The sequence below is a fragment of the Ranitomeya variabilis genome, chromosome 4 (assembly GCF_051348905.1).
Source record: "Ranitomeya variabilis isolate aRanVar5 chromosome 4, aRanVar5.hap1, whole genome shotgun sequence".
NCBI classification, from domain to species: Eukaryota; Metazoa; Chordata; class Amphibia; order Anura; family Dendrobatidae; genus Ranitomeya; species Ranitomeya variabilis.
In genome coordinates this window covers 88,960,727-88,988,266 of record NC_135235.1, presented here as the reverse complement: position 1 = coordinate 88,988,266, position 27,540 = coordinate 88,960,727, and the positions used below count along the sequence as shown (strand labels likewise).

General features: G+C 42.1%; 1 protein-coding gene across 5 annotated transcripts in view; it reads left to right on the top strand.

Moving 5' to 3' along the window:
- Window positions 1-27,540, top strand: part of PRKG1 (protein kinase cGMP-dependent 1) — a 1,588,699-nt gene that overhangs the window by 1,476,508 nt on the left and 84,651 nt on the right. For all 5 annotated transcript variants that reach the window (XM_077258875.1, XM_077258877.1, XM_077258873.1 and 2 more), the window contains exon 8: window positions 25,992-26,057. In XM_077258875.1, the coding sequence (XP_077114990.1) occupies window positions 25,992-26,057 (66 nt within the window). The remainder of the gene's footprint in view (window positions 1-25,991; window positions 26,058-27,540) is intronic.

Sequence of the window (27,540 nt, the reverse complement as noted above, 5' to 3'; positions counted from 1 at the left end):
CATGTGGGGATTCCCTAGCAACCAGGCAACCCCCACATGTACTTATGCTGGCTAACAGATGTAAATCATTCAGCTGAGGCGATGAAAACTAAATCTCTGAGCACTAAAAAATAATCGGAGGACCCCCGAGCGTGCTCGAGAAATCTCGAGTAACGAGTATATTCTCTCATCACTAATAAGTATCCATCAAGATATTTTGGCTATCAGGTGACTTTAGTATATCCATGGATGCTTCTGCAAATTGCTACTTTCCTACCTCAAGTGGATATAAGGCATGCTTGCCAGTTTTATAGACAATTTTTAGATGTGATCCTATCCCTTACGCACTTGAAGGGAATCTTTTGGATTAACCCTCCTAAGCCTTCTATATGGATGTGTAGGTCATGGTCAGCTGAATAAAATGATACCTGACATGATAGCAGGGAATCTGTCAGTACGATCAAATAATCTGTCTATATGGGCATTGAGATCATAGGAAGCTGAATATAGTGATATCTTGATATCTGTGATCCAATGTCTTATTCCAGAGAAATCTATGTTTTTGTTAAATGTAAATGAGCTGCTCAGGACTATGGGCCGGACACTGATCTGCAGGAGAATCTTCTTAGAAAAAAAGGCATTACCAGCGTGAGACATGTAACTAACACAGAACAGCACGACTGAACTTTGTCTTCTTACTAACACATTTTCTGCAGCTCTCACAGCTCTGCTGTATTGTAACACTGCCTGTCTGTGAGATGGAAGCTGAGAGGAACCTGCAGATGTGTCAGGTATAATCACACACAGCTCTGCAGCGCGAGCACGAGAGCAAAGAGCGGCCATTACACATCACACTGGTAATACTGGTAACCATTACATATCTCACTGGTAATGCCTCCATGCATGGAAAATAAGCCCTGGAGGCAGATTCTCAGTGAGATCTATGTTCAGACCATAGTCCTCAGCAGCTCATTTTCATATAAGAAAAGCATGGATTTCCCTAAAATAAGACATCAAATCGCAGATATCAAGGTGTCATTATATTCAGCTTCCTATGGCGTGCGTGCCATATAGACGGCTTAGGAGGGTTGATCCTACTGAAGGATTTTAATCCCCCCCATGTTCCAGACCCTGCACACTATTACTTGCTGTAGACATTGGGGCGCAAAACACCCTCAGAAATTAGATTTTGGAGGGTATTTCTAAGGCCCTGATCATTCTGGGAGAGTTGGCGAGTAAATTATACAGTAAAATAAGAAGTAGTAATCCATTACTTTTGCAGCAGCTAGAAAAATGATCTTTAGGGTCAAAAAAAGTTTTTTGCTTTTTTTTTTTTTTTTAAGAAGAAACAGTCTTTGATATTGAGAAAATCAATTGTTCTTATTTTCAAAAAATGCAAAGGGAGATTATTTGTATTTATAAATTTTCAAGTATTTTCAGTTTGGTCACGGTCTGTAAAGATTTACAGCAGCTCCATACTAATAAGCTACATCTGGAGCAGCAGTTGTCCAATAACACCATGGATATTTCTTCTGTACTCAGGGATATGAAATCTCCCAGGTTGCAGACATCGGCATTCATTTCATGGATTCAGTAGCACTCTCATTTAACCTAACAGTGGGGGTGCCCATTGCTCAACTGGTGTACATTGATGTAGACCTTGGCACGGAGGAACTGTTAGCAAGCATCACAGCAAAGTGTGGCAACATCCTACATCTGATAAAAAGTCAATCTGCCATCAAAGAATATCTGTCTGCAGTTTACAGCGATCTCCTTGCTGGGCGATTGCCACACCATAGTGAAACAGAATACGTAGAGGATACCATTTGACCATCTGTGACCTTGTAGGCATGAGGTTGGAAAGACATGTAATTTACATTTATAGTTTGGAGAAGTCAGAGACATGCACACAGCACAGGAGAGGGACGCGTGTATGGAGAGCCCGGGCAACGCATTATGGATTATTCTGGCTATGACTCGGATGTTTCGTTTACATGGCGATGCTCCATAGGGTGGAGTGATGATGATGACGACTGCGATGAAGAAGACCAAGGCACATTCACCCAGTTAGTTTATTTTTATCATGATTAATTATTGTGCCAACTACTAACGATCGTCTGGTTCTCACGGAGTCTTGTGTTTTATTATTCAGTCTTACTTCTTTAAGGAAAACTCCTATAAGACAGAGACATAGTTGGGAGTTGACTGTGAACGCTAAAGTACTTTTTTTAACCCTTTGTTAGTTTTATTGCTTAGATACCGTAGTTTAACAGTTGCTCGAATTTTTTTGTTCGTAGCTTGTGCTTCTTGTTATGTGTTTTTTCTCTATTTGGGAAACGTTTATAGAAATATAGACACGTTCTTTCTTCTTGGTGTAAAATACCCCAAGATGACTGTCAGAACTCCGAAAAACAAACAAAACAAAACACAGTTTCATGATACTCTGCTGGGAGATGTCTGTGTTGTATGTGTCTATGAAGGTCTATATCGCTGCAAAGTGAGTTGTGGACTAGCAGAACTTTAACATAAATGAATTGAATTTGTATGGTGAGAAAATCATGGAAAGGTAACGGTGGATAATTGTTTATTATTAATGGGGAAGTCCACTACTGGAATAACCCCTGTGAAAATATAAACACTTACACTCCCTCCCGTGCCCGTGCAATTAAAGCGGTGTTGGCACTTGCATTCCTAGGGGTGAGGTTGTCAATCAGTGCTGGCATCACCTTCCCTACAGAGCCGCAGCTCTCACTTCCTCTTGATTATGTATACGTCCAAGGGTGGGGACAGTGACGCCATTCTGATTGGGCGCGGGGCTAACAACCACATGTGAGCTCCAGGAACACGAGTGCCAACACAACTGGAATGGTGCCGACACAGAAGGTGAGTAGAAGTGATTTTATTTTCACGGGGCAAACATTCTGATCGGGAAGAGGTTGTCCTAATAGTGGACAACCCTTTTAAGTAACATTCTTCTAAAAAATATACATTTTTTCACTTGGAATATTACTATTGTTGGATATGTTCCAAGGCAATAAAATCAGACAGCTGAAGATCTGTTGCAATATATGAGCTTAGTCTCATTTGATAATTGAAATCTACAAATCAATTTAAAAAAAAAATTATGTTGCCTTAGACCCAAGTAATCACTTCAGACTACTAGCCTCTAATTTGATTTTAATTTGATTTCACCTGCCCATTGTAAAGTCTAATCTGTCTCTAGCTGCTCAGACGCCAGAGGTGGACATTAATTTCAGGAGAAGAAAAGCCAGTGGACATTGACAAAAGGAATGTGTGCTGAAAAGTGAGAAAAGGGCATTCTTAAACCTATAGTGCTTGCAATATGCTGAAGGGAAGCTCCCTACTGATAAAGACTGGATTTCAAATTATAAAGCGTGAGAATCTGGACAATTTTCGAACATAATAAATTGGTATTAGCCCCAATTCAGTTTTACGTTATTGTGGAGGATAAGGGCCGCTAGAATAGGATTTTACAAAGGTTTTATGTGAAAGGATAGGTTTGTTTTAATAAACGTGGTACATCTTACTCTACCACACATCCATTTTAAACTGGTGCATAAAACGCCAGTCTAAGTAAATCTCCCCCATTGTGTTTTCGTGCAACTGAAGGAATTTTCTTGGATTTTTTTCCCATTTAGTCAATAACATCAGAATTACAGGGAGAATTTATGATGACAAAGGATAAGTACATTTCAGTAGTGAGTATGCTGAGATGAATAAAAGGATGATTCAAAGTTTGAAGGCCAATATTTATTATTCTCCACTCTCAGCATACATTTGTGGCATTCCTGATTCTAATGGAAATTTTTTCTGTTCTTTATGATGATGGCAGAAGCTCTTTTACAGCAGAACCCAGGATTTATATTCCTTCAGTATATGTGCCATTGTATCAATCTTGTGGTGACATGACAGTTTAATCTGATGGGTGACGGTTTGGATAAAATAGAAGTTAATGTGATGCTTGGTTCTAGTGCCACATGCATCAGGACAGCAGGCAACAATGGAATGGGAACAAGCATTACGCACTTGTTTTCATTGCTAGCAATCCTTTCGGAGTCGTCCTGTGCAAACATGTCACACATGTCATTTGTCCAGTGTCACAGTTGCACAATGCTGTAATCATATGGGGTTGTGATTTATTAACTGGCAATAATTCTATTCTTCCTTCAACGAGAGCTCTAAAGGCTTTGGTGACGGTCCTTAGTTTGCCTTATTTTGGATAGAAGGATAGATTAAGTACGGTAATGAGCAAATCTAAGTGCAGTCTCTTTTGAATTCTATGGTGTTTTGTATCAGGACTTAAAAAATCTGGTCCATAGAAGGTATTAAAATTATTTAAATACACCTTCAGATGAGCAACAAAAAATACATGGCAAATTACACTGTATCAACAGTTATTACAGTGATGGGTGAACCTGAACAGTAAAGTTTGTGGCCCATACCGAACACCTACTGTTCAGGCATAGACCCCGAAAATGGACTTCTTCGACAAGCATGAAAGCGTGAGAAACAACAGCAGCTGTGACAGAGGCGTCGGCTGATGTGAGTAAACTTGTTACCGCTGGTCATAGCCGCTGGCTCACGCGATCATTTGACGGCATGGGTACCGCAGCTTCCTGACCAGCGGTAATCATCTTGCTGCCGATCACAGACAGTGTTTGTCGCGCTGTCATGCAGATGACAGCGTGGCAAACAATGGATGTCCGGGCCCTCCTTTCATCTGAATTTGGGTTCGGGTTTGTGTATTGTTCTGGTACTCGAACCAAACTTTTTTTAAGTGTTCGGCCAAACCCACCGGACCTGAATATCCAGGGGTTAGCCCATCACTAGTTATTAATAAAAAATAAATCAATATGCAGAAGCAGTTTGTGAAAAATTAACCCCTTCCCGACCCATGACGCCACATAGGCGTCATGAAAACCCGTGCCAATCCGACCCATGACGCCTATGTGGCGTCATGGAATGATCGCGTCCCTGCAGATCGGGTGAAGGGGTTAACTCCTATTTCACCCGATCTGCAGGGAGAGGGGGAGTGGTACTTCAGCCCAGGGGGGGTGGCTTCACCCCCCCGTGGCTACGATCGCTCTGATTGGCTGTTGAAAGTGAAACTGCCAATCAGAGCGATTTGTAATATTTCACCTAAAAAACTGGTGAAATATTACAATCCAGCCATGGCCGATGCTGCAATATCATCGGCCATGGCTGGAAACACTAATGTGACCCCCCCCCCACCCCACCGATCGCCCCCCCAGTGCTCCGTTATAGGGTCCGGTCCCCTCCGTCCGCCTGCCGGCTCCCCCGTCCTGCTGTCCGCTCCCCCGTCCTCCTGCCCGCTCCCCCCCTGCTCCTATGTCACCCCCCCGTGCTCCGACGCCCCCCCGTGCCCCGATCTCCCCCCCCTTATACTTACCGAGGCTCCCGGTCCCCGTCCGCCTCCATCATGGGCACCGCCATCTTCCAAAATGGCGGGCGCATGCTCAGTGCGCCCGCCGGCCGGCAGATTCATTAGAGGTACATTTTGATCGCTGTGGTAGGTTCTATCACAGCGATCAAAATAAAAAAATAATAAATAAACCCCCCCCTTTATCACCCCCATAGGTAGGGACAATAATAAAATAAAGAAAATATTTTTTTTTCTTTTTCCACTAGGGTTAGGGTTAGAACTAGGGTTAGAACTAGGGGTAGGGTTAGGGGTAGGGTTAGGGTTACGGGTAGGGTTAGGGTTAGGGGTAGGGTTATGGCATGTGCACACAGAGCGGATCGGCCGCGGATCCGCAGCGGATCGGCCGCGGATCCGCAGCGGATCCGCAGCGGATCGGCAGCGGATCGGCAGCGGATCGGCCGCGGATCGGCCGCGGATCCGCCGCGGATCGGCCGCGGATCCGCAGCGGATCGGCCGCGGATCGGCCGCGGATCCGCAGCGGATCCGCAGCGGATCGGCAGCGGATCCGCAGCGGATCGGCAGCGGATCCGCAGCGGATCGGCAGCGGATCCGCAGCGGATCGGCAGCGGATCCGCAGCGGATTGGCAGCGGATCCGCAGCGGATCCGCAGCGGATCGGCCGCGGATCCGCAGCGGATCTGCAGCGGATTGGCCGCGGATCTGCAGCGGATTGGCAGCGGATTGGCCGCGGATCCGCAGCGGATTGGCCGCTGCGAATTCGAAGCAGTTTTCCATCAGGTTTACAGTACCATGTACACCTAAGGAAAACCAAATCCGCTGTGCCCATGGTGCGGAAAATTCCGTGCAGAAACGCTGCGTTGTATTTTCCGCAGCATGTCAATTCTTTGTGCGGATTCCGCAGCGTTTTACACCTGTTCCTCAATAGGAATCCGCAGGTGAAATCTGCACAAAAAAACACTGGAAATCTGCTGTAAATCCGCAGGTAAAACGCAGTGCCTTTTACCTGCAGATTTTTCAAAAATCATGAGGAAAAATCTCACACGAATCCGCAACGTGGGCACATAGCCTTAGGGTTAGGGTTGGAATTAGAGTTAGGGTTGGAATTAGGGCTAGGGTTTGAAATAGGGTTAAGATTAGGCTTGTGGTTAGGGTTACGGATAGGGTTAGGGGTGTGTTGGGGTTACAGTTGTGGTTAGGGTTGGGATTAGGGTTACGGTTGGGATTAGGGTTAGGATTAGGGTTGGAATTAGGGTTACGGGTGTGTTGCGGTTAGGGTTGTGGTTAGGGGTGTGTTGGGGTTAAGGTTGTGATTAGGGTTATGGCTACAGTTGGGATTAGGATTAGGGGTGTGTTGGGGTTAGTGTTGAAGTTAGAATTGAGGGGTTTCCACTGTTTAGGCACATCAGGGGTCTCCAAACGCAACATGGCGCCACCATTGATTCCAGCCAATCTTGCGTTCAAAAAGTCAAATGGTGCTCCCGCCCTTCCAAGCCCCGACGTGCGCCCAAACAGTGGTTTACCCCCACATTTGGGGTACCAGCGTACTCAGGACAAACTGGGCAACAACTGCTTGGGTCTAATTTCTCCTGTTACCCTTGCAAAAATAAAAAATTACTTGCTAAAACATAATTTTTGAGGAAAGAACAATTATTTTTTATTTTCACGGCTCTGCGTTATAAACTTCTGTGAAGCACTTGGGGGTTGAAAGTGCTCACCAAACATCTAGATAAGTTCCTTCGGGGGTCTAGTTTCCAAAATGGGGTCACTTGTGGGGTGTTTCTACTGTTTAGGTACATCAGGGGCTCTGCAAATGCAATGTGACGCCCGCAGACCATTCCATCAAAGTCTGCATTTCAAATGTCACTACTTCCCTTCCGAGCCCTGACGTGTGCCCAAACAGTGGTTTACCCCCACATATGGGGTATCAGCGTACTCACAACAAACTGGGCAACAAATATTGGGGTCCAAATTCTCCTGTTACCCTTGTGAAAATAAAAAATTGCTTGCTAAAACATCTTTTTTGAGGAAAGAAAAATGATTTTTTATTTTCACGGCTCTGCGTTGTAAACTTCTGTGAAGCACTTGGGGGTTGAACGTGCTCACCACACATCTAGATAAGTTCCTTGGGGGGTCTAGTTTCCAAAATGGGGTCACTTGTGGGGGGTTTCTACTGTTTAGGCATATCAGGGGCTCTGCAAACGCAACCTGACGCCCGCAGAGCATTCCATCAAAGTCTGCATTTCAAAACGTCACTACTTCCCTTCCGAACCCCGACGTGTGCCAAAACAGTGGTTTACCCCCACATATGGGGTATCAGCGTACTCAGGAGAAACTGGACAACAACTTTTGGGGTCCAATTTCTCCTGTTACTCTTGCAAAAATAAAAAAATTCTGGGCTAAAAAAATATTTTTGAGGAAAGGAAACACATTTTTTATTTTCACGGCTCTGCGTTATAAACTTCTGTGAAGCACTTGGGGGTTCAAAGTGCTCACTACACATCTAGATAAGTTCCCTTGGGGGTCTAGTTTCCAAAATGGAGTCAATTGTGGGGAGTTCCTACTGTTTAGGCACATCAGGGGCTCTGCAAACGCAACCTGACGCCCGCAGAGCATTCCATCAAAGTCTGCATTTCAAAACGTCACTACTTCCCTTCCGAACCCTGACGTGTGCCAAAACAGTGGTTTACCCCCACATATGGGGTATCAGCGTACTCAGGAGAAACTGGACAACAACTTTTGGGGTCCAATTTCTCCTGTTACCCTTGGAAAAATAAAAAATTGTGGGCTAAAAAATCATTTTTGAGAAAAGAAAAATTATTTTTTATTTTCATGGCTCTGCGTTATAAACTTCTGTGAAGCACTTGGGGGTTCAAAGTGCTCACCACACATCTAGATTAGTTCCTTGGGAGGTCTAGTTTCCAAAATGGGGTCACTTGTGCGGGAGCTCCAATGTTTAGGCACACAGGGGCTCTCCAAACGCGACATGGTGTCCGCTAATGATTGGAGCTAATTTTCCATTCAAAAAGCCAAATGGCGTGCCTTCCCTTCCGAGCCCTGCCGTGCGCCCAAACAGTGGTTTACCCCCACATATGGGGTATCATCGTACTCAGAACAAACTGGACAAAAACATTTGGGGTCCAATTTCTCCTATTACCCTTGGGAAAATAAAAAATTCTGGGCTAAAAATCATTTTTGAGGAAAGAAAAATTATTTTTTTATTTTCACGGCTCTGCGTTATAAACTTCTGTGAAGCACCTGGGGGTTATAAGTGCTCACTATGCATCTAGATAAGTTTCTTGGGGGGTCTAGTTTCCAAAATGGGGTCACTTGTAGGGGAGCTCCAATGTTTAGGCACACAGGGGCTCTCCAAACGCGACATGGTGTCCGCTAACGATTGGAGCTAATTTTCCATTCAAAAAGTCAAATGGCACGCCTCCCCTTCCGAGCCTTGCCGTGCACCCAAACAGTGGTTTACCCCCACATATGAGGTATCGGCATACTCAGGAGAAATTGCCCAACAAATTTTAGGATCCATTTTATCCTGTTGCCCATGTGAAAATGAAAGAATTGAGGCTAAAAGAAATTTTGTGTGAAAAAAAAGTACTTTTTCATTTTTGCGGATCAATTTGTGAAGCACCTGGGGGTTTAAAGTGCTCACTATGCCTCTGGATGAGTTCCTTGGGGGGTCTAGTTTCCAAAATGGGGTCACTTGTGGAGGAGCTCCAATGTTTAGGCACACAGGAGCTTTCCAAACGCGACATGGTGTCCGCTAACGATGGAGATAATTTTCCATTCAAAAAGTCAAATGGCGCTCCTTCCCTTCCGAGCCTTACCATGTGCCCAAACAGTGGTTTACCCCCACATGTGAGGTATTGGTGTACTCAGGAGAAATTGCCCAACAAAATTTAGGATCCATTTTATCCTGTTGCCCATGTGAAAATGAAAAAATTGAGGCTAAAATAATTTTTTTGTGAAAAAAAAGTACTTTTTCATTTTTACGGATCAATTTGTGAAGCACCTGGGGGTTTAAAGTGCTCACTATGCTTCTAGATAAGTTCCTTGGGGGGTCTAGTTTCCAAAATGTGGTCACTTGTGGGGGAGCTCCAATGTTTAGGCACACGGGGGCTCTCCAAACGCGACATGGTGTCCGCTAAAGATTGGAGCCAATTTTTCATTAAAAAAGTCAAATGGCGCTCCTTCCCTTCCGAGCCCTGCCGTGCGCCCAAACAGTGGTTTACCCCCACATATGAGGTATCAGCGTACTCAGGACAAATTGGACAACAACGTCCCTGGTCCAGTTTCTCCTTTTACCCTTGGGAAAATAAAAAAATTGTTGCTAAAAGATCATTTTTGTGACTAAAAAGTTAAATGTTCTTTTTTTACTTCCATGTTGCTTCTGCTGCTGTGAAACACCTGAAGGGTTAATAAACTTCTTGAATGTGGTTTTGAGCACCTTGAGGGGTGCAGTTTTTAGAATGGTGTCACTTTTGGGTATTTTCAGCCATATAGAACCCTCAAAATGACTTCAAATGTGAGGTGGTCCCTAAAAAAAATGGTTTTGTAAATTTTGTTGTAAAAATGAGAAATCACTGGTCAAATTTTAACCCTTATAACTTCCTAGCAAAAAAAAAAATTGTTTCCAAAATTGTGCTGATGTAAAGTAGACATGTGGGAAACGTTATTTATTAACTATTTTGTGTCACATAACTCTCTGGTTTAACAGAATAAAAATTCAAAATGTGAAAATTGCGAAATTTTCAAATTTTTTGCCACATTTCCGTTTTTTTCACAAATAAACTCAAAAATTATCGACCTAAATTTACCACTAACATGAAGCCCAATATGTCACGAAAAAACAATCTCAGAATCGCTAGGATCCGTTGAAGCGTTCCTGAGTTATTACCTCATAAAGGGACACTGGTCAGAATTGCAAAAAACGGCAAGGTCATTAAGGCCAAAATAGGCTGGGTCATGAAGGGGTTAAATACGACTTTTTTGCTTCAATAGGAATTAAGAGTAAAATTCCATAGGAATTAAGAGCAGGCAGGTGCTGTTAATCAAAAGCCCTTGGTAAATTGTTCATCACCAAATGTAAACACCTTTGTGTAAAAGCAGAAGTTTTGGCAATATAGTCTAGTCTGGAGCTTTCAAGCATGTGTTAATATCATGCCAATGATCATAGAGAAGTCCAACATTCTAATGTGAGAAAGATTGTTCACAAATAGATAACATTTAGACAGTTGACATTCTTTCTAGAAGTGGACATCCTGGTAAATGTATCCCAAGGTCAATCAAGCAATGTTCAGATAAATTGTAAAAAAAAAAGAGCAACAGCTCAGACTCTAAAGGCCTCTGTCCTCAGTTAGTACATGAAATGCTAAAGTTCATGACATTACTATTAGACAAAGGCTGGACAAGAGTGGCTTGTTTGGTAGGGTTTCAAGGAGAAAGCCTTTTCTTTTTAAAAAGAACAGGGCAGCAAGACCTCTGGCTTGGAAAAATGAGACAAACGTGGAGATGTTTGACCAAAATGATCTACATCATGTTTGGAAAGAAAACCAGCATATCCATTCAAATTCCAACTAGATGTGTCCAGCCTCCATTAATTTACTTGTATTGAGAGAGGCCATGCTTGTGTAGTCGGCATGTGACTGCATTACCCGATCCCGTCACCGGAGAATCTTTATAGCATGTACACTGTGCCACTGTGCCACATGAGGATTCACAAGTCTGCTGTGAAATAGATTGACTGCAGACTTGAACCCCAAACCCTAGACGACCCCTTTAAGGAATAAGACTACTCACATCTATTTAATGGACAAGTTTTCATTCTTCATTAAGTCAAAGAATGATAACAGCAAGCCAAACCTGGTATGTTGAGTCTTAGGCCACTTTCACACATCAGGTTTTTTGTTTCAGACACAATCCGGCAGTTTTTGAAAAAAACGGATCCGTTTTTTTTTTTTACGCCGGATCCGTTTTTTTCCCCATAGAGTTGTATTAGTGCTGGGTTGTGCCTGAAGGACATGCGTTTCATCCGTTTTGTGCCGGATCCATCCCTTCAGGCTTTTTTGCCGGACACAAAAAACATTGTCTGTAACGTTTTTTCTGTGCTGCGAAATAGCCTGAAGGGACGTTTCCGGCAATAAATGCATGGAACGGATGTGTGAATGAATGGTTCCAGCTACCGAATCCGTTTTTTACACATTGAGCATGCCCAGAAGCTTTGTGTTGGGGAAGTCAAAAATCCATGGGCAGTAAAGAGAGCCGGATCCACCTAAAAAACGGATCCGGTGCATCAGTTTTTCACAATTTACGCCGGATCCGTTTTTTTGCAAATTTGCTGGATTTAGCCTGAAACCAAAAACCTGATGTGTGAATGTAGCCTTATGACTTCCCCACTTCCCCATGCGTGTTACCCATGAATCAGCTGGTCTGCTTTATAGGCATCAATAACTATTGATTTATCAAACATTGTCAAATATTTGCATATAATTAAAAAAATATATATTACTATCATAAATATTGTTAGATCTCCTGCAAAATAAAGAGTGATCATAGAAATACATTAAAATTGCAGCTTTAAATTCTTTCAATTGTAAAGTTTCAAGTAGAACAATCCAACAAACTTGATATTGCAGCAAATTTGTTCTTATTGGCTGTTTTACCGAGAATCTTCAGAATCATATCAATTTAGATGCATATGCTTGCCTTATATATCACCATTGTAATTCAATTATCAAAGAAGATGTGAACATTTTTGACATTTGATCCTAAAAATTGCACATATTTTTTGAAGAGCCTATATACACGTGGTTATGTCGGCCAAACCTCCAGGATTGTAAAGATACAATTGAACAAACATAAAGATACTCCAATGATGTGATTACTTGTGTGACTCATCCACAAAACATTGGGGTGAACCTTTAGGTAGACATTTTCATGTCAACATAATGTTAATAAACTTTGTTGGCAGGTGGGAGAAGAAATTGGCATCATTTGGGATGAAGTAGGCCAATAAGGAAAAATTGCCGCAACGTCATATTTATTGGATAGATTATAGCTGAGAGGGTTAAATGAAAGATTCAATTTTAAAATAGTTCTATGATCACCCTTTATTTTGCTGGAAATCTAATGATATGTAAAATATTCATACTATTTTTCTTAGATGTTATTTGAACATTGCATCCTATGAAATTGTATAAGACTTGGCATACCTGAAGTTTTTTTCTATTTCCAGTTTTTGGCTTATTTAATAAAGAATGAGGACTTTGGTGACCATTAAGAGATGTGAGTAGTCTAAGGCAGCTTTCACACATCAGTTTTATGCCGTCAGGCACAATCCGTCGAATGTTAAAAAAACGGATTGTGAAAAACTGATGCGGCTAATCCGTTTTTTAGACGGATCCGACTAGCTAATCCAGCTAATTAAATCACAAAAAAATCGGAGCATGCTCAGTTAAAAAAAACAGAATCTGTCGCCTGATTCCGTCATTTGACGGATCCGGCGCCATAGGGTTCCATTGTAGTAAACAACAGACGACAATGGATCCGTTTTTTCGACGGACACAAAAAACGTTACTATGTCTGTTTTTTCTGTTCGTCGGAAAACCAATGTTCAACGGATTTGGCAAAAAACGGATGAAACGTGAGACCATCCGTTGCAATCCTTCACTAATACAAGTCTATGAGAAAAAAACGGATCTGGCCGCAACTTTTGCAGGATCTGTTTTTTTCAGAATTCGCCGGATTGTGACTGACGGCAAAAAACTGATGTGTGAAAGGGGCCTTATTCCGTAGACCCCTGCGGAGCATTGCCTTTTCACTTAGTATTTGTAACAAACTAATAGTATTAGGGTATGTTCACATGTGGCGTTTTAGCAGCTTTTTTCTCTGCAGCCAAAAGCCTGTTGTCTTGGCAGTAAAAATGATGGGTATAAATTTTTTACCATCTTTTTCAGATGTATTACATGTGTGATTTGTCTGCAGTAAATGTTGATAAAGTTAGTTTTATTTACCAAAAAATTCAGCAAAAACCCTACGAGAATGTTATGATACGTTTTTGAACTTTCTCATTATTTTCTATGAAAAAATGCTTCAAAGATGTTGGAAAAGTCGACGTTCTGCAGATTTTCAAATAAAATACAGTGCTCAAATTCAGTTAGGAAAAAAGGCTGCTCAGTCGCGTAGCTTTTGCTGGTAGCGTAAGGTAGCGTAAAATGCTGCCTTTAGTTAGCATAAAAATGCTGCAAAAATGCCATGTGAGCCATATACACATATTTTTAGAGGCTTTTTATTTATGTAAATTGTTTCTTTCAATTAAAATTTGGCAAAGCCAGCAAATTTTAATTTCAAAAGTTCTGCTCATTGCTAATACCATAATTCCTTAATGCGTCTTTATTCGGGACAGAGTTCCAGATAACCTCCCTTCATACACCCCTAGAGATAAATGATAAAAACTTTCTCTGGCTCCAGCTACTACTAGAGGAGCGAAGTACAAATGGATTTATATTAACAGATAATAATTATTACTTAATAGGAGGAGAACAATCTGTGGGCAGAAAGTTCCCTCTAGTGTTGACTGCAAGGAAACACGAACGCTTTACACCAACAGAAGGTTCCGTATGGAAAGGAGTCATGGCAAAAACAACAAAACTTACATTGTGTTATACTTTTTTTGTAACCGTTTGGTGCAGAATCCACAGAACGTAGTCTTGATTGACATGTTTACTTTCTATAGGATCCACTGCTGGTTTTGTCTGAGCTAAATATCTAAAATGAACACCTCTCCACTTTAACCCGTTTGTGACCGCAGCTTTTTTCGGTTTTGCGTTTTCGTTTTTCGCTTCCCTCCTTCCCAGGGCCATAACTTTTTCAATTTTCCGTCAATATGGCCATGTGAGGGCCGAGTTGTACTTTTGAACAACTCCATTGGTTTTACCATGTCCTGTACTAGAAAACGGGAAAAAAATTCCAAGTGCGGTGAAATTGCAAAAAAAGTGCAATCCCACACTTGTTTATTGTTTGGCTTTTTTACTAAGTTCACTAAATGCTAAAACTGACCTGCCATTATGATTCTACAGGTCATTACGAGCTCATAGACACCAAACATGTCTAGGATATTTTTATCTAAGCGATGAAAAAAAATTCCAAACTTTGCTAAAAAAAAGAAAAAAAAGCACAATTTTACAATACCCATAGCGACTCCATTATTCGTGATCTCAGGTTGGGTGAGGGCTTATTTTTTAATGATACCATTTTGTGCAGATATGATCTTTTTAATGCCCGTTATTGCATTTTAATGCAATGTCGCGACAGCCAAAAAAACTTAATTCTGGCATTTTTACTTTATTTCTCGCTACATCATTTAGCGATCAGGTTAATCCTTTTTTTTATTGATAGAGCGGGCGATTCTGAATCAGCAATAGCAAATATGTATAGTTTTGATTTTATTTTTGTTTTATTTTGAATGGGGTGAAAGGGAGGTGATTTGAACGTTTATATTTTTTTAAATTTTTTTTTATATTTTTAAACACTTTTTTTTACTTTTGCCATGCTTCAATAGTCTCATAGGAGACTAGAAGCTGGTACATCTCGATCGGCTCTGCTACATAGGAGCGATGGTCAGATTGCCTCTGTGTAGTAGAATTGCTGACTTGCTATGAGCGCTGACCACTGGGTGATGCTCACAGCAATCCGGCAGTGACAACCATAGAGGTCTCCAGCAGACCTCAGTTTGTCATGACGACACACCAGTGACCCGTGATCACATAACGCAGGTGACCGGTGTGAGTATTTCCAGTGCGATTGCCGGAAGCGCCATTTAAATGCCACTGTCAGCATTTGACAGCGGCATTAACAAGTTAATAGCCGTGGGTGGATCACGATTCCACCCGCAGCTATTGACGGCACATGTCGGCTGTTCAAAACAGCTGACATGTCCCCGGAAAGATGTGGGCTCACCGCCGGAGCCCACATCAAAGGGAGGGATACCGACATCGGCGTACTATTATGCCCGATCTCAGAAAGGGGTTAATATCACTACGGTAAAAGCAAAACTAAGCAAACATGCCAATCATTTTGCTACTTCTGAGTTCGGGCACTTCTTATCTGTAGCTGTTATTTCTAACATGGCTTCTGCAGCATAAAGGGTATGTCAGCAGTCTACTCCACCTGCTTCTTAGGCCAGAGTCACACTACGTATGAAAAATCGGTCCGAGTCTCTCTGCCGAGAGTCGCACGAGTATAATGCAAGGGTCATTTGAGTACAATCTGATTTTTCACACCCAGCATCTGTTTTACATCCGAGTGCAGTGCGATTGCTGTCAGACTGCAATGCGATTTTAACATTCTAGATGTTCTAGAGATGCTGCTAATACATTTATTCCACAATAGGTCTAGCTCTGCTATAACTAGACAGCAAGCTGCATGGTTGCAAGATGCAGCCATACAGCCTGTCATTCAGCAGAAACACTGGGCAGTGTGTGCTCAGTGTCTCCCTTGAACTCCTGAGGGCACCTTGAGCGTGAGAAAGTTGTCCTGTTTGCGGTCTGACAGGGAATAGAAGTTCACAAAATGTTGCGAGGAGAAATTAACTTTATTACCCCACGTCGGTGCAGATTCAGTCACCGCTCTGGCGGCTGTAAGTGCGCCCCAGATCCTGATTAACAGCCGGCCCCAATGTAGAGCTAATGGCCAAACCAGTGCCGGCGCTGCTCCCGTGACAGAAACCAGAACTCTGCGCAGGTTGGAAAAAAGTTAATTTTCTCACAGCAGTGTTCAGCTAAATACAGGTTAGTAACGCTATTAAACTGCAGATTAACCCCATATCTATAAATTAAAGGCAATCTGTCACCTCATTTTTCATCTATAAGCTTCGGCCACTGCCATCAGGGGCTTATCTACAGCATTCTGTAATGCTGTAGATAAGCCCCGATGTAACCTGAAAGATAAGAAAAACAAGTTATATTATACTCACCTGGGTGGCGGTCTGGTCCGGTCCGGTCCGTTGGGCGTCATGGTCCGGCGCCTCCTTGTTTCCTATCGCGGCTCCTGCACAGGCATACTTTATCTGCCCTGTTGAGGACAGAGCAAAGTACTGCAGTGCGCAGGCAGCGGGAAAGGTCCAAGAAGCCCAGAGCCTGTGCACTGCAGGCGTTTCCCCCCTGCTGCAGACGCCACACAGCCGTCACTCAAGTCTTCTTGGCGCCGGGCGCCGCCTCCTCAGCGCTGTTTTGAAATCAGCCGGCACCTGCGCTCTTTTCTCCTGCCTTGGGCAGGCGCAGTGAGCACTGCCTGTCCTCTGCCCTCATATGCAGTCTGGCTGACTGCGCCTGTGCGGCCGCCCTGCCTGTGAATCCCCGCCCCGCAATGTGAATAAATCAGAAGACACTGCAGGGCGGGGATTCACAGGCAGGGTGGCCGCACAGGCGCAGTCAGCTAGACTGCATATGAGGACAGACGGGCAGTGATCACTGCGCCTGCCCAAGGCAGGAGAAAAGAGCGCAGGCGCTGGCTGATTTCAAAACAGCGCTGAGGAGGCGGCGCCCAGCGCCAAGAAGACTTGAGTGACGGCTGTGTGGTGTCTGCAGCAGGGGGGGAAAGGCCTGCCTCAGGACTGAAGAAAAGGTATTTAGGACAAATTACAAAACAGATTATTTCTGCAGTTACAGCACCAATAACTAAAAGAGCCACCTTGTCAGAATGCGGCATTACTGCTGCACAAGGTGGCTCTTTTAGTTTCAAACACCTGGGGGGGGTGACAGGTTCTCTTTAAGTGATTATGCTGATTACGCACCCCCCAACCTACTGTCTCCTTCCCCACCATCCTGTAGAATGTAAGCCCGCAAGGGCAGGGTCCTCGCCCCTCTGTATCAGTCTGTCATTGTTAGTTTGCTTACTGTAAACGATCTCTGTAATTTGTATGTAACCCCTCATGTACAGCACCATGGAATCAATGGTGCTATATAAATAATACTAATAATCATAATTATACTGCAATAAATCACAGGTGAAAACACGAGTATACTAGTAATGTCCAGGATGAGTGATTAGGGGCCGTAGCATTGGGGTAAGTGACGTTCCTTTGCTGGTCCATCATTTATTTGCGTCACATTGATGGCAGCCTTATGTCCCCATCTCCGCTCACTTCATTATGCTGACAAGCGCTAATTATGAACTGTGTGTAAACTACGAGCAATCTTCTAATGCTGTTTTCAGAACACACTGTAATTACCAGTGCATTTACATAAGTATAAGATTACCCTTTAAGGCGGCAATGCCTGTGGATGATTTCCCTCTTTAGCTTCTAGGAGGTGTGATTGGAATTCTCCATGTCCGTTCTATAGAATTTTACGCTGCGCCTTGTCAGTCCTAATCTCACAATGATCCCATATCGGCTACAGGAGACGCAGGAAATCGAGTCCTAATTACCTATTCGTGTCATATTGAAATCCTAACCTAATTAAAATGAGATGGACTTGTTTAATCTAATTGATATTCTTGTATTATTGGCTTACACGTATATACACGTCTTCCTGGTCGGCGTATGGAAAGCAGACGCTTTATGCATCGATAGTTGTATCTACCTTATTGTACCTGATTACATGTCAAGTTTACTGTCTTGTAATAAATGGCAGTACATTGACATGGAAAGGTTTTTTCGGATACATTGCATAATACATTTTATTGTCTGCAAACGCAATGTCTTCTCTGCATATGCAGTAGGCATGGAGCTGGTCTGAGATAGTTCAGCATGTTTTCATGAAAATATGAATATTTTATTTATCAGCAGAATGAATACATTACAATACTAGAATAACCAGTGTGTTCTTGACCCTGACAGCATCAATGTACAAAACAGCTGCTTGGAAAAAAATTAGCAGTGGCTTTTATAAGAATAGGATTTACAGTGGGTACGGAAAGTATTCAGACCCCTTTACATTTTTCACTCTTTGTTTCATTGCAGCCATTTGGTAAATTCAAAAAAGTTCATTTTTTTCCCATTAATGTACATTCTGCACCCCATCTTAAGTGAAAAAAAACAGAAATGTAGAAATTTTTGCAAATTTAATAAAAAAAGAAAAACTAAAATATCACATGGTCATCATCAGTCAGGCCTTTATGGCAGAGTAGCCCGAAGGAAGCCTCTCCACAGTGCAAGACATACAGTATGAAAGCCCGCACAGAGTTTGCTAAAAAACACATGAAGGACTCCCAGACTATGAGAAATACAATTCTTTGGTCTGATGAAATGAAGATAGACCTTTTTGGTGATAATTCTATGCGGTATGTGTGGAGAAAACCAGGCACTGCTCATCATCTGCCTAATACAATCCCAACAGTGAAACATGGTGGTGGCAGCATCATGCTACGGTGGTGTTTTTTCAGCTGCAGGGACAGGACAACTGGTTGCCATTGAAGGAAACATGAATGCAGCCAGATACAGAGATATCCTGGATGAAAACCTCTTCCAGAGTGCTCTGGACCTCAGACTTGGCCCAAGATTCACCTTCCAACAAGACAATGACCCTAAGCACACAGGTAAAATAACTTTGAACAAACTGAATAGTGTGATTCGATTCTCTCTGATGAGTCGGATAAGGAGAAGAAAAAAAATTCCATCTTCTCCATTTTGTTACTGTGTGGAAATCAGACTCTACTCAGATGTCTTCTGAGTGTACTGTAGTCCGATGTTTTCCTTGGACTCATTGACTTGCATGGTCAAGTGCTATCCAAATATTGGCTCAAACTTCAATATGCAGTGATTTTTTCCTCTGACCAGCTCCGTCGGGAAAAAATCTGACATGTGCACAGCCTCAAAGAATAAGATTGGCCAAAGTTCGATCCAATTTTTTGGCACATCACACTCGGACTAGAAAATATGTTCATGTGAACCAGCCCTTAAAGTCAAGAATAGTGATGAGCTAGTGTACTCATTGCTCGGGTTTTCACAAGCACGCTCGGGTGACCTCCGAGTATTTATGACTGCTCGGAGATTTCGTTTTCATCACGGCAGCTGAATGATTTACAGCTACTAGCCAGGCTAAGTACATGTGGGGGTTGCCTGGTTGCTAGGGAATCCCCACATGTAATCAAGCAGGCTAGTAGCGGTAAATCATTCAGCTGCCGTGATGAAAACGAAATCTCCGAGCAGTCATAAATACTCGGAGGTCACCTGAGCGTGCTCGGGAAAACCTGAGCAACGAGTACACTTGCTCATCACTAGTCAAGTACTGTGAAGTATATACGTCGAGGAGGCAACCAGTTATCTTTGTCCAATGGAGGCTAACCACCCAGCTGCTATGGGGCCAGTGAGTTGGGGGCCTGATGCTGAACAGTTACACCCCTGTCTGGTACTAGCCATGTATGTGGCGGCCCCCAACATATCCTGTGACCAGAAACATGAGCAGGTGGCCAATAGATAGAGACAAAATCTACATATTGGCCAGCCTACTCTTCTGACATTTGTGGCCAGCATGTTTTGTGACTGCACCAATGCACTGGGTCCAATTTGGACTTTTAAAATAGGACCCCATGATTTCTATACCTGCCCCCAAATGCAGCCAATCATTTGCCATGTCAGTGGCATGCTAATTGGCTGTGTGGTTTTGTGTTATGTCATTTCAATCCTTGCCAAATTAAAAGTGGGGAGGGGTGTAACTGTTTTTTAAAGTGAAATGGAGTTTGGTTTAGGTCATAAAGAAATGTTTGAAAAATCCCTTTAAGGATATGCACACCTTAGAGCATCATTGTACAGTTTGTATATTGATACATATCAAATCTACATAACAATTTGAGTACATGCTGTGCTGTAGATTAAATTACTATCCAGATCCTCAGTTATATCCTGTCATATAGAAATTTTAAGGCTGAACTGACAATTTTTCTGGTAGTCGTTAGAAACAGACAACAAGGTTGTCGTGACATATTCCAGCCAGCTACGCTCCTAAACTTCAATGAGATGTCTTTCTATACCAGGTATTCTGTAATTGTAGTATTTCATTTATGACAAATTACCAAACAAGGTCTTGAAGACATTGAGTAAGCAAAGAATGCTAGAAAATGTCAGACTTGTTGCCAGCAGAATGGTGAATGTGGCTTTGAGCAATAAATCAGATGGAAACTCGGGTTGAACACAAGAGCTAAAGATGTTTCACAGAAACCACTTGATATCTGAGATTTGAGGGTGTGATGAGATGTCCACAATGGCTAAAAATTGTCAGAAAAGGGCCCCTGTGCAAAAACAATATAGAGACCTTCTCCAATCCAATAGTTGATTACAATGTACAGTTCCATCTGCTATGGAGGTGGTAGTTGGCCTCCTTAGCTTTCGGGCCCCTTTGTGGCTGTACGGATTGCACTAATATGGTATGTCCACCACTCTCCCACCTGTAGATCTGGGAAGTAGGAAGACCATCTGGGAACTCTGAAAGAAGATAGGCTCTTCCTAAGCTTCGGAAAAGGGATGCCAGTGCCCATAGCTAAGGCCTTCTGGTTCGGAAGATTGAGAAAGCCTTTGAGAAAATCTCCTTTATGTAACCTAATTCTGTATATAAACTATAAAATGGTGTCGAAATGTAAGGTGGTGAGACACCAGCCTCGTTTCACCACTTGCTTTGTGTGTTTAGTTATGATGATGTTCTAAAAGACAATTTATCTTTGTTACAGTAATGTGTTGTGGATATTTTTTATTTGACCAGTTATCTACATCAATAAGTTTATGAGCAAAAAATGCCATATCATCACTATGTTTCTGAAGGAGTTTACTGATGTTCAGTATGACATTTCGCACTGAAATGGCGCAAAACTGAACTGAGCGACATGCAAATGGATGGTGCTTGTCTGAAGTAGGTAGGGTCATGGTGTTAGGGTCATGGTGTTAGTGTCTGATGGAGTAGTATTCATGTAGTACTGTTGTGTAAGTGTATACTAGGGTGAGCGTAGTGTGATCACCTCAAATATCCTGTGACCCCCAACATCTTTCCAGGAGGTATAGAGAATAAATGATGTGAGAAGCAAGTTACAGAGCAGACAGCAAAAAACCTAGAGAAAGGATTGAACCAATGGACATTGGGTACTAGAAGGCCAAAATTAGGCTATTGTGACCAGAGAAATAAGGTGAGACTGGAAGGAGCCTGTAAGAAGTGGCATATGTCATGTGGCGTGTCCACTGTAGAATCCATGAAGTGGGATAGACCTCACTGTGTGCATTGCATGTGGTACTGCGACTAGAGGAAAGTACTGGAGGTCTCTCAAGTACTCAGACTTCTATTCACAAGGGAATAGACAGATTCACTTGTTAATAAAAGATCATTCAAGACATTGTTTGGTTCATTGCACTTCCTTTGACAGATCGCACTGGGGAAGATGTGTCGACTTCACTCACCTCTGGGGAGGGGAGAGAACGACCCAGCAGGGATCGTCTCTCTGGTGCCACTACTTACCCCAGGTCAGTCAGGGAACTGCACCGAGGATAAACGGTCACCGGAGAGGCTTCCCTAATAGGTACCAGCTATTGAGGAGCTCCCATTAAGGGTGATATATATCAACAGTCCAAGCTGGGGATATATATGTAAGCCTTCCATCACTGTCACACAGTACGGTATGCTGCCACCAGTTCCTCATTAGATATTAACCCCGTCAGACAACAGGCTTATATCAGGTCAGAAACCAACTCCTGGTAGCATATAATAATCACCTGAGCATGCAGAAGTAGGGATTTGTGAATCAAGATAAAAGAGAAGCCCAAGATTAATTTTGTATTTAATCGCCGAAAGGCGCACTAGAAAGGTACAGGTATATATATACAATAACTATATACAAGTTTACAGTCAGGAGTGTAGTACAAAGGTAGGATACAGATAGAGTACAATTACCGTGTTATGTAGCATGTGACCACAGGGAGGCGCTGATGAATCACAGGTCCAAATCTTTGTGGCGTGATTCTCTGGCCATGTCAGCTAACGGGCCCCTTGCCAGTAGAAAAACTGAGTCTAAAATAAGGAGCTGCCTATTATCCCTGAGGCTGCTCCCTCTCACATGCTGCGCCAACCCCTGGGCTGTTCAGCCTCTCTTCACCATATCTGAGAGCATGGTTTTCTGTCCAGAACCATGGATGCCCATAACTTTCCTCCCGAAGCTCTAAACGGGACGGTGGTGGCGCCACTGGGTTCTGCTGGATTTTATCTGTGCAGGGAGACCAAACACGGCTACCATATTTAATTTCTGGTAGGTATGCATTATAAGTCAATAATGCAGAGTTCTAGAGGTGGCTGCATGGTATGGGCTTGTGGGGAAAGGAATGCAGATTCCAATTATGTGCTCGGCTAGGTTCAGAGATATTGCATTCTTTTATTATATGTCATTTTCTAGATTCTGTTGAGCCTGGAATCTGTGGTGCCAATATATTGGCATGTCAGTCTGAGTCCAACAAAGGAAGCCAGTTGGCTGGTAACTGCACAAGAGTTCACACCCACCCCTGTGATAATTGCTGGACTTGGTGCTGGGGGACACATGGTCTATGCCTTTTGGCCCCCCTTGGGGAGAGTTTCAAAGGCCTTTTTGCTCTAGCTAATCAAAAAAAACTATTGGCCTGCCCTGTCCAAGGAAGTGCCTTTGCTGGGTAATGAAGTCCCATTGTTTGATGTGTATTTGACTTCCCTTTTGGCCTGGGGGAATGCGAAAGGTGGGGGCTGAGTTTGGGAGCAAGTATTTTGGGCCAAACTGTATCTGATAGGGAATTCCATCAGATATCAAAATGATATCAATTAGATATCATTTTCCCCATATCTCACACTTCCATATTGGAAGAAGCTATAAATAAAATTGAGCTTTTTATAATGAGAATCTGTCACTAAGTTCTTTCTACCCTACATGAGAGCAGCACAATATAGTGGCAGAAACCCTTATTCCAGCTATGTGTCACTTACTGAGCTGCTTGTAGCAGTTTTGATAAAATCATTGTTTTTTCTGCTGCAGATCTAGCAGTTCTCTAAATGCTGAGCTCTGTATAACCCCGCCGACAACACTGATTGGCAGCTTTCTATTCTCATGAACTTGGAGAACTACAAGTTTACTAGTCTTCTAGTGATAATCTCCTGCTGATAAAACAGTGGTTTTATAAAATCCACAGCAAGCAGCCTATTAATTGATACATCACTGGAATTAGCATCTTTCTTCCATGCTGCTCGCAGATTACGTGGCAAAAACCTGGTAAATGTTTCAATTAAATCCCCATTTATGTTAATTTACAGAAAACATGGAAACCATACGTTAGACATGTCTTTTCAGAGATGTTGGTTCTTCTTTTAAAGCAAGTCCAGTTTTAATCAACTTACAAAAAAAATAAATAAATTGCAAGGAAACAACTTGCCCTGTTTATTGGAAGAAAAATGTCAATGGTTATCCTCTTTATGTTTCATCTTTCTGTGATTAGACGGTAATGAAACATAGATGCATCTCATCTGTATGTCTTCAGCCAAAGCTTTTTTCCTCCATACTTGAAAATGACAGACGTCGTAATACAGAGAATAAATGCATTACTCATTATTTTCTGTTCTGTTTGTGGCACGATGAGGAGAGCATTAGATGTCGAGCAATTTATCCAATTTCCTATAATCTGCAGGAGCTCATGAAAGAAGTGCGACAAAGAGTTTATGTGCCGTCTCGGTATAAATCCTCCTGTGCGTTTCTGCTGTGAATGGATGTACTTACTGCACTATTTAGGTGTGACTCTATCTGTCGACATTTCTAAAAAGCCAGCATTAAAAGAGTATCGTTCTAATGTACCAGAAAACATTATCCATGTGCGCAGTGTTCAGGTCTTTGTGACTCACAGCGTTTTGTAACTGCTCAATTCACTCAAATAGTAGTGATTTGATGACTAGAGATGAGCGAATATGATAGAAAAACGATAGCCGAATCCGAATTTGCCATATTTGTACCATATTCGTGCTGATATTATGTTTGATGATCGCTTCCGAACATATTCGCTCATCTGTACTCCCATTGACTCCAATGGTGTTTGTCGAATATTGCAAATACGGCGATCGTAATCCGAACTGAATATTGAGATATTCCCTCCCCTCTATTGATGACATCTGATTGAATTTGCCATATTTGCACCATATTCGTGCCGATATTATGCTTGATGATCGCGTCCGAACATATTCGCTCATCTTTACTCCCATTGACTCCAATGGTGTTTGGCGAATATTGCAAATACGGCGATCGTAATCTGAACTGAATTTTGAGATATTCCCTCACCTCTATTGATGACATCTAATTGAATTTTTGGCTCTGGATAGAAGTCTCCAACACAAAGCTCTTGGGTGATCGTTAGAAACAAGCCTAACGCTCCATTCAAGGAGATTTTTAGGCCGCTATTATGATCTTTATGATATAGTAGTAACCTTTTCTAGTCCGTAACATGTTTCCATTTCATACAGTGGATTTCCTTGAATGTTACATTACAGGAAACTGTCTGTAATTAACATGAGGGGTTGTCCACAATTTTATTTTTTTACTTAAATGCATGTATTTCAGGCTAAAATTCATTTTTGAGGTTGGATTTAATTAAAAATTGTGCACTTGGCTTTTATAGGCTCTTTGCTTTCCCTACACACTCAACTTTGATGCATTCTTTGGTCATAAATCAGCTGAAACGAGCACAAACAGGATAAATAAAAGAGTCACAGGCTTCTGATCAGACTATCGGATTGAGCTCACTGATGGATTTTCAGTTCAAGAGACTCAAAATGACTGTTCAAACCAAGCAGAGGCGCTCAGTGCACCCTGGGTGTCACCAAATATTAATGGACACATTCCCACCTACTTGTCTTCCCTCTAGAGAAGATGGTAGTGACAGATGGAAAATAACTATGTGGGAAGGTGAACTTAAATGTTTGGCCACTCCAAGTTGCTTGTTTTGAATAGTTTTGTTTGGTTTGAACAGTCAGTTAAAGAGTCTGTTAATACAGAATGACTGTTCAAACCAAGCAGAAGCGCTCAGGGCACCATTGCCGTGGTCAAACATTTTCTTTGTCTCTATAGGAGCTGTCAATCTAAGAAGAAGGAGGTGAAGATAGAAGGAAAAACAAGTGATGGGAAGCCGTATATAAATGATTGGCAACGCCAGGGGTGCACCGTGCGTCTGGGCCTGGGTCGAACAGTCGTTCTGTGATGACAAATTCCCTTTAAATCATTCTGCAGCCAGCAATAGACAGTGCACCACAGAGGCTATAATAGGAAAATACTGCAACATTTTTAATTAAACCCATTTCCAAAAATGATTTTTAGGCCAAAATATATGCATTAAAGCAAAAAAAAATGTTCCAAAATCAGGACAACTCTCACAGTATTGATCTAATAAATGAGCATGCAGCCAGTTCTCAACATATAATAACCCTATGCTGAAGGACTTAAATCTGAAGAAAGTTGGGTTTTATATATTAATTAGGGTTATTCACGTTTTTACATTTATCTATGGTTTTGTTTTTTCATCTTAGTGATAATGAAAAGTTCTATCAATATTAATGTTAATAATAATAATAATAATAATAATAATAATGTCTTCTTTTATTTCCTAGGGAGGATGTCCGAACAGCAAATGTTATTGCTGCTGAGGCTGTGATGTGTCTTGTCATTGACAGAGAGTAAGTACCATTTGATTTCATGTTTGATTTCATGTGCACACTGCCGTCCGTTCAGAGTCTAAGGGACTGATTGAAATGGCCATATACAGCTATTCTCTGCTGGTATGATCGAATTTAAAAGAAATATGTCAGCAGGTTTTTGCTATGTAGTCTGAAAGGAGCACGATGTAGGGGCTGAGACATAGATTTTAGTGATGTGTCATTTATTAGGCTGTGTGCTGTTGTTTCAAGGCAGTTAGTGTTTTATCACCAGGAGATAATCATTGCCAGGACTACAGCTCATGTGAGCCCTGGTCCGACCACACCCCCTTCTCTGATAAGCAGCTTGCTGTTGTGTGGGCGGGGTTAGCTTTCTGAGTTCAGCTATATCTAAAAACTCAGTGTTACAACTAACTAACTAACTGCAGGAATTACTGGAGTCAGGGTCTCTCTCCCTACCTTATGCTGCTTTTAGATGAGATAGCAAAAACCTGGTGACAGATTCCCCTTAAATTGACGACGAGTGTGAATGTGAACGTTTGTTCCAAAAGAGGACATAGCACCCCCATTCTTGCAAGGTACCAACTGTTAGACCCACACCAATGTAGCAGTCATTACCTATTCTGTGAATGGTGATAATAACCTGTATAAGTAGCATACAGAGTGGCCAGGTGCATGCGTGATCATTGCTCTATTTGATTGGAAACACAGACCTTCTGTTTTGACAAATTGGTTTGACTCCAAGCATTTGGACCCCCTTTTAATTTAAAGAGAATTTGTGACAAGGTTGATGCTTTTTTTATCTGAGGCCAACATAAAATAGGGACATAGACCTTTATTTCAGTGCTGGATTCCCTTACTGGGCTTCTTGCTATAGTTTTGATAAATCATTGTTTTAACTGCTGCAGCTTTGCTAGTCCTCTCAGTAATTAGTTTAATTTAACCCCGCCCACTTTATTGTTTTGCAGCTTTCTGCCTATGCTCAATGTTCCATTAAGCTGTCAATCAATAGTGGGAGTGGGATAGCCAGAGCTCTTGAATATCGAAGACCGACATAGAGTGAATTTATCATTGAGAAGACTAGCAAAGCTGCAACAGATAAAAGCATACATGCCACTTCTAGCTGCCGATTCACCAGATCACATTGCTCCATTAGTTTTGCCAGCAGCTCCAGCATGTACCCAGCTAAGAAACCACCGTTTCGTCCTCTGGATTTTGTGAGTTAGATCAAGATTTGTTAGGAGCCGCAACATCACAATATGTCGCAATAAACATTAAAGTGAATCTGTCAGAATGATTAACCCTTCTAAGCCTTCTATATGGGCATGTAGGTAATAGGAAGCTGAGTAAAAGGATAACTTGATAACTGTGATCCGATGTCTTATTCCAGAGAAATTACGGTTTTTTTTAAATGAGCTTCTTACGACTATGGGCCGGACACTGATCTCCATGAGATATTAACAGATCATTAAAAAAAAGTATTTTTACAAATTAACCTTTTGAC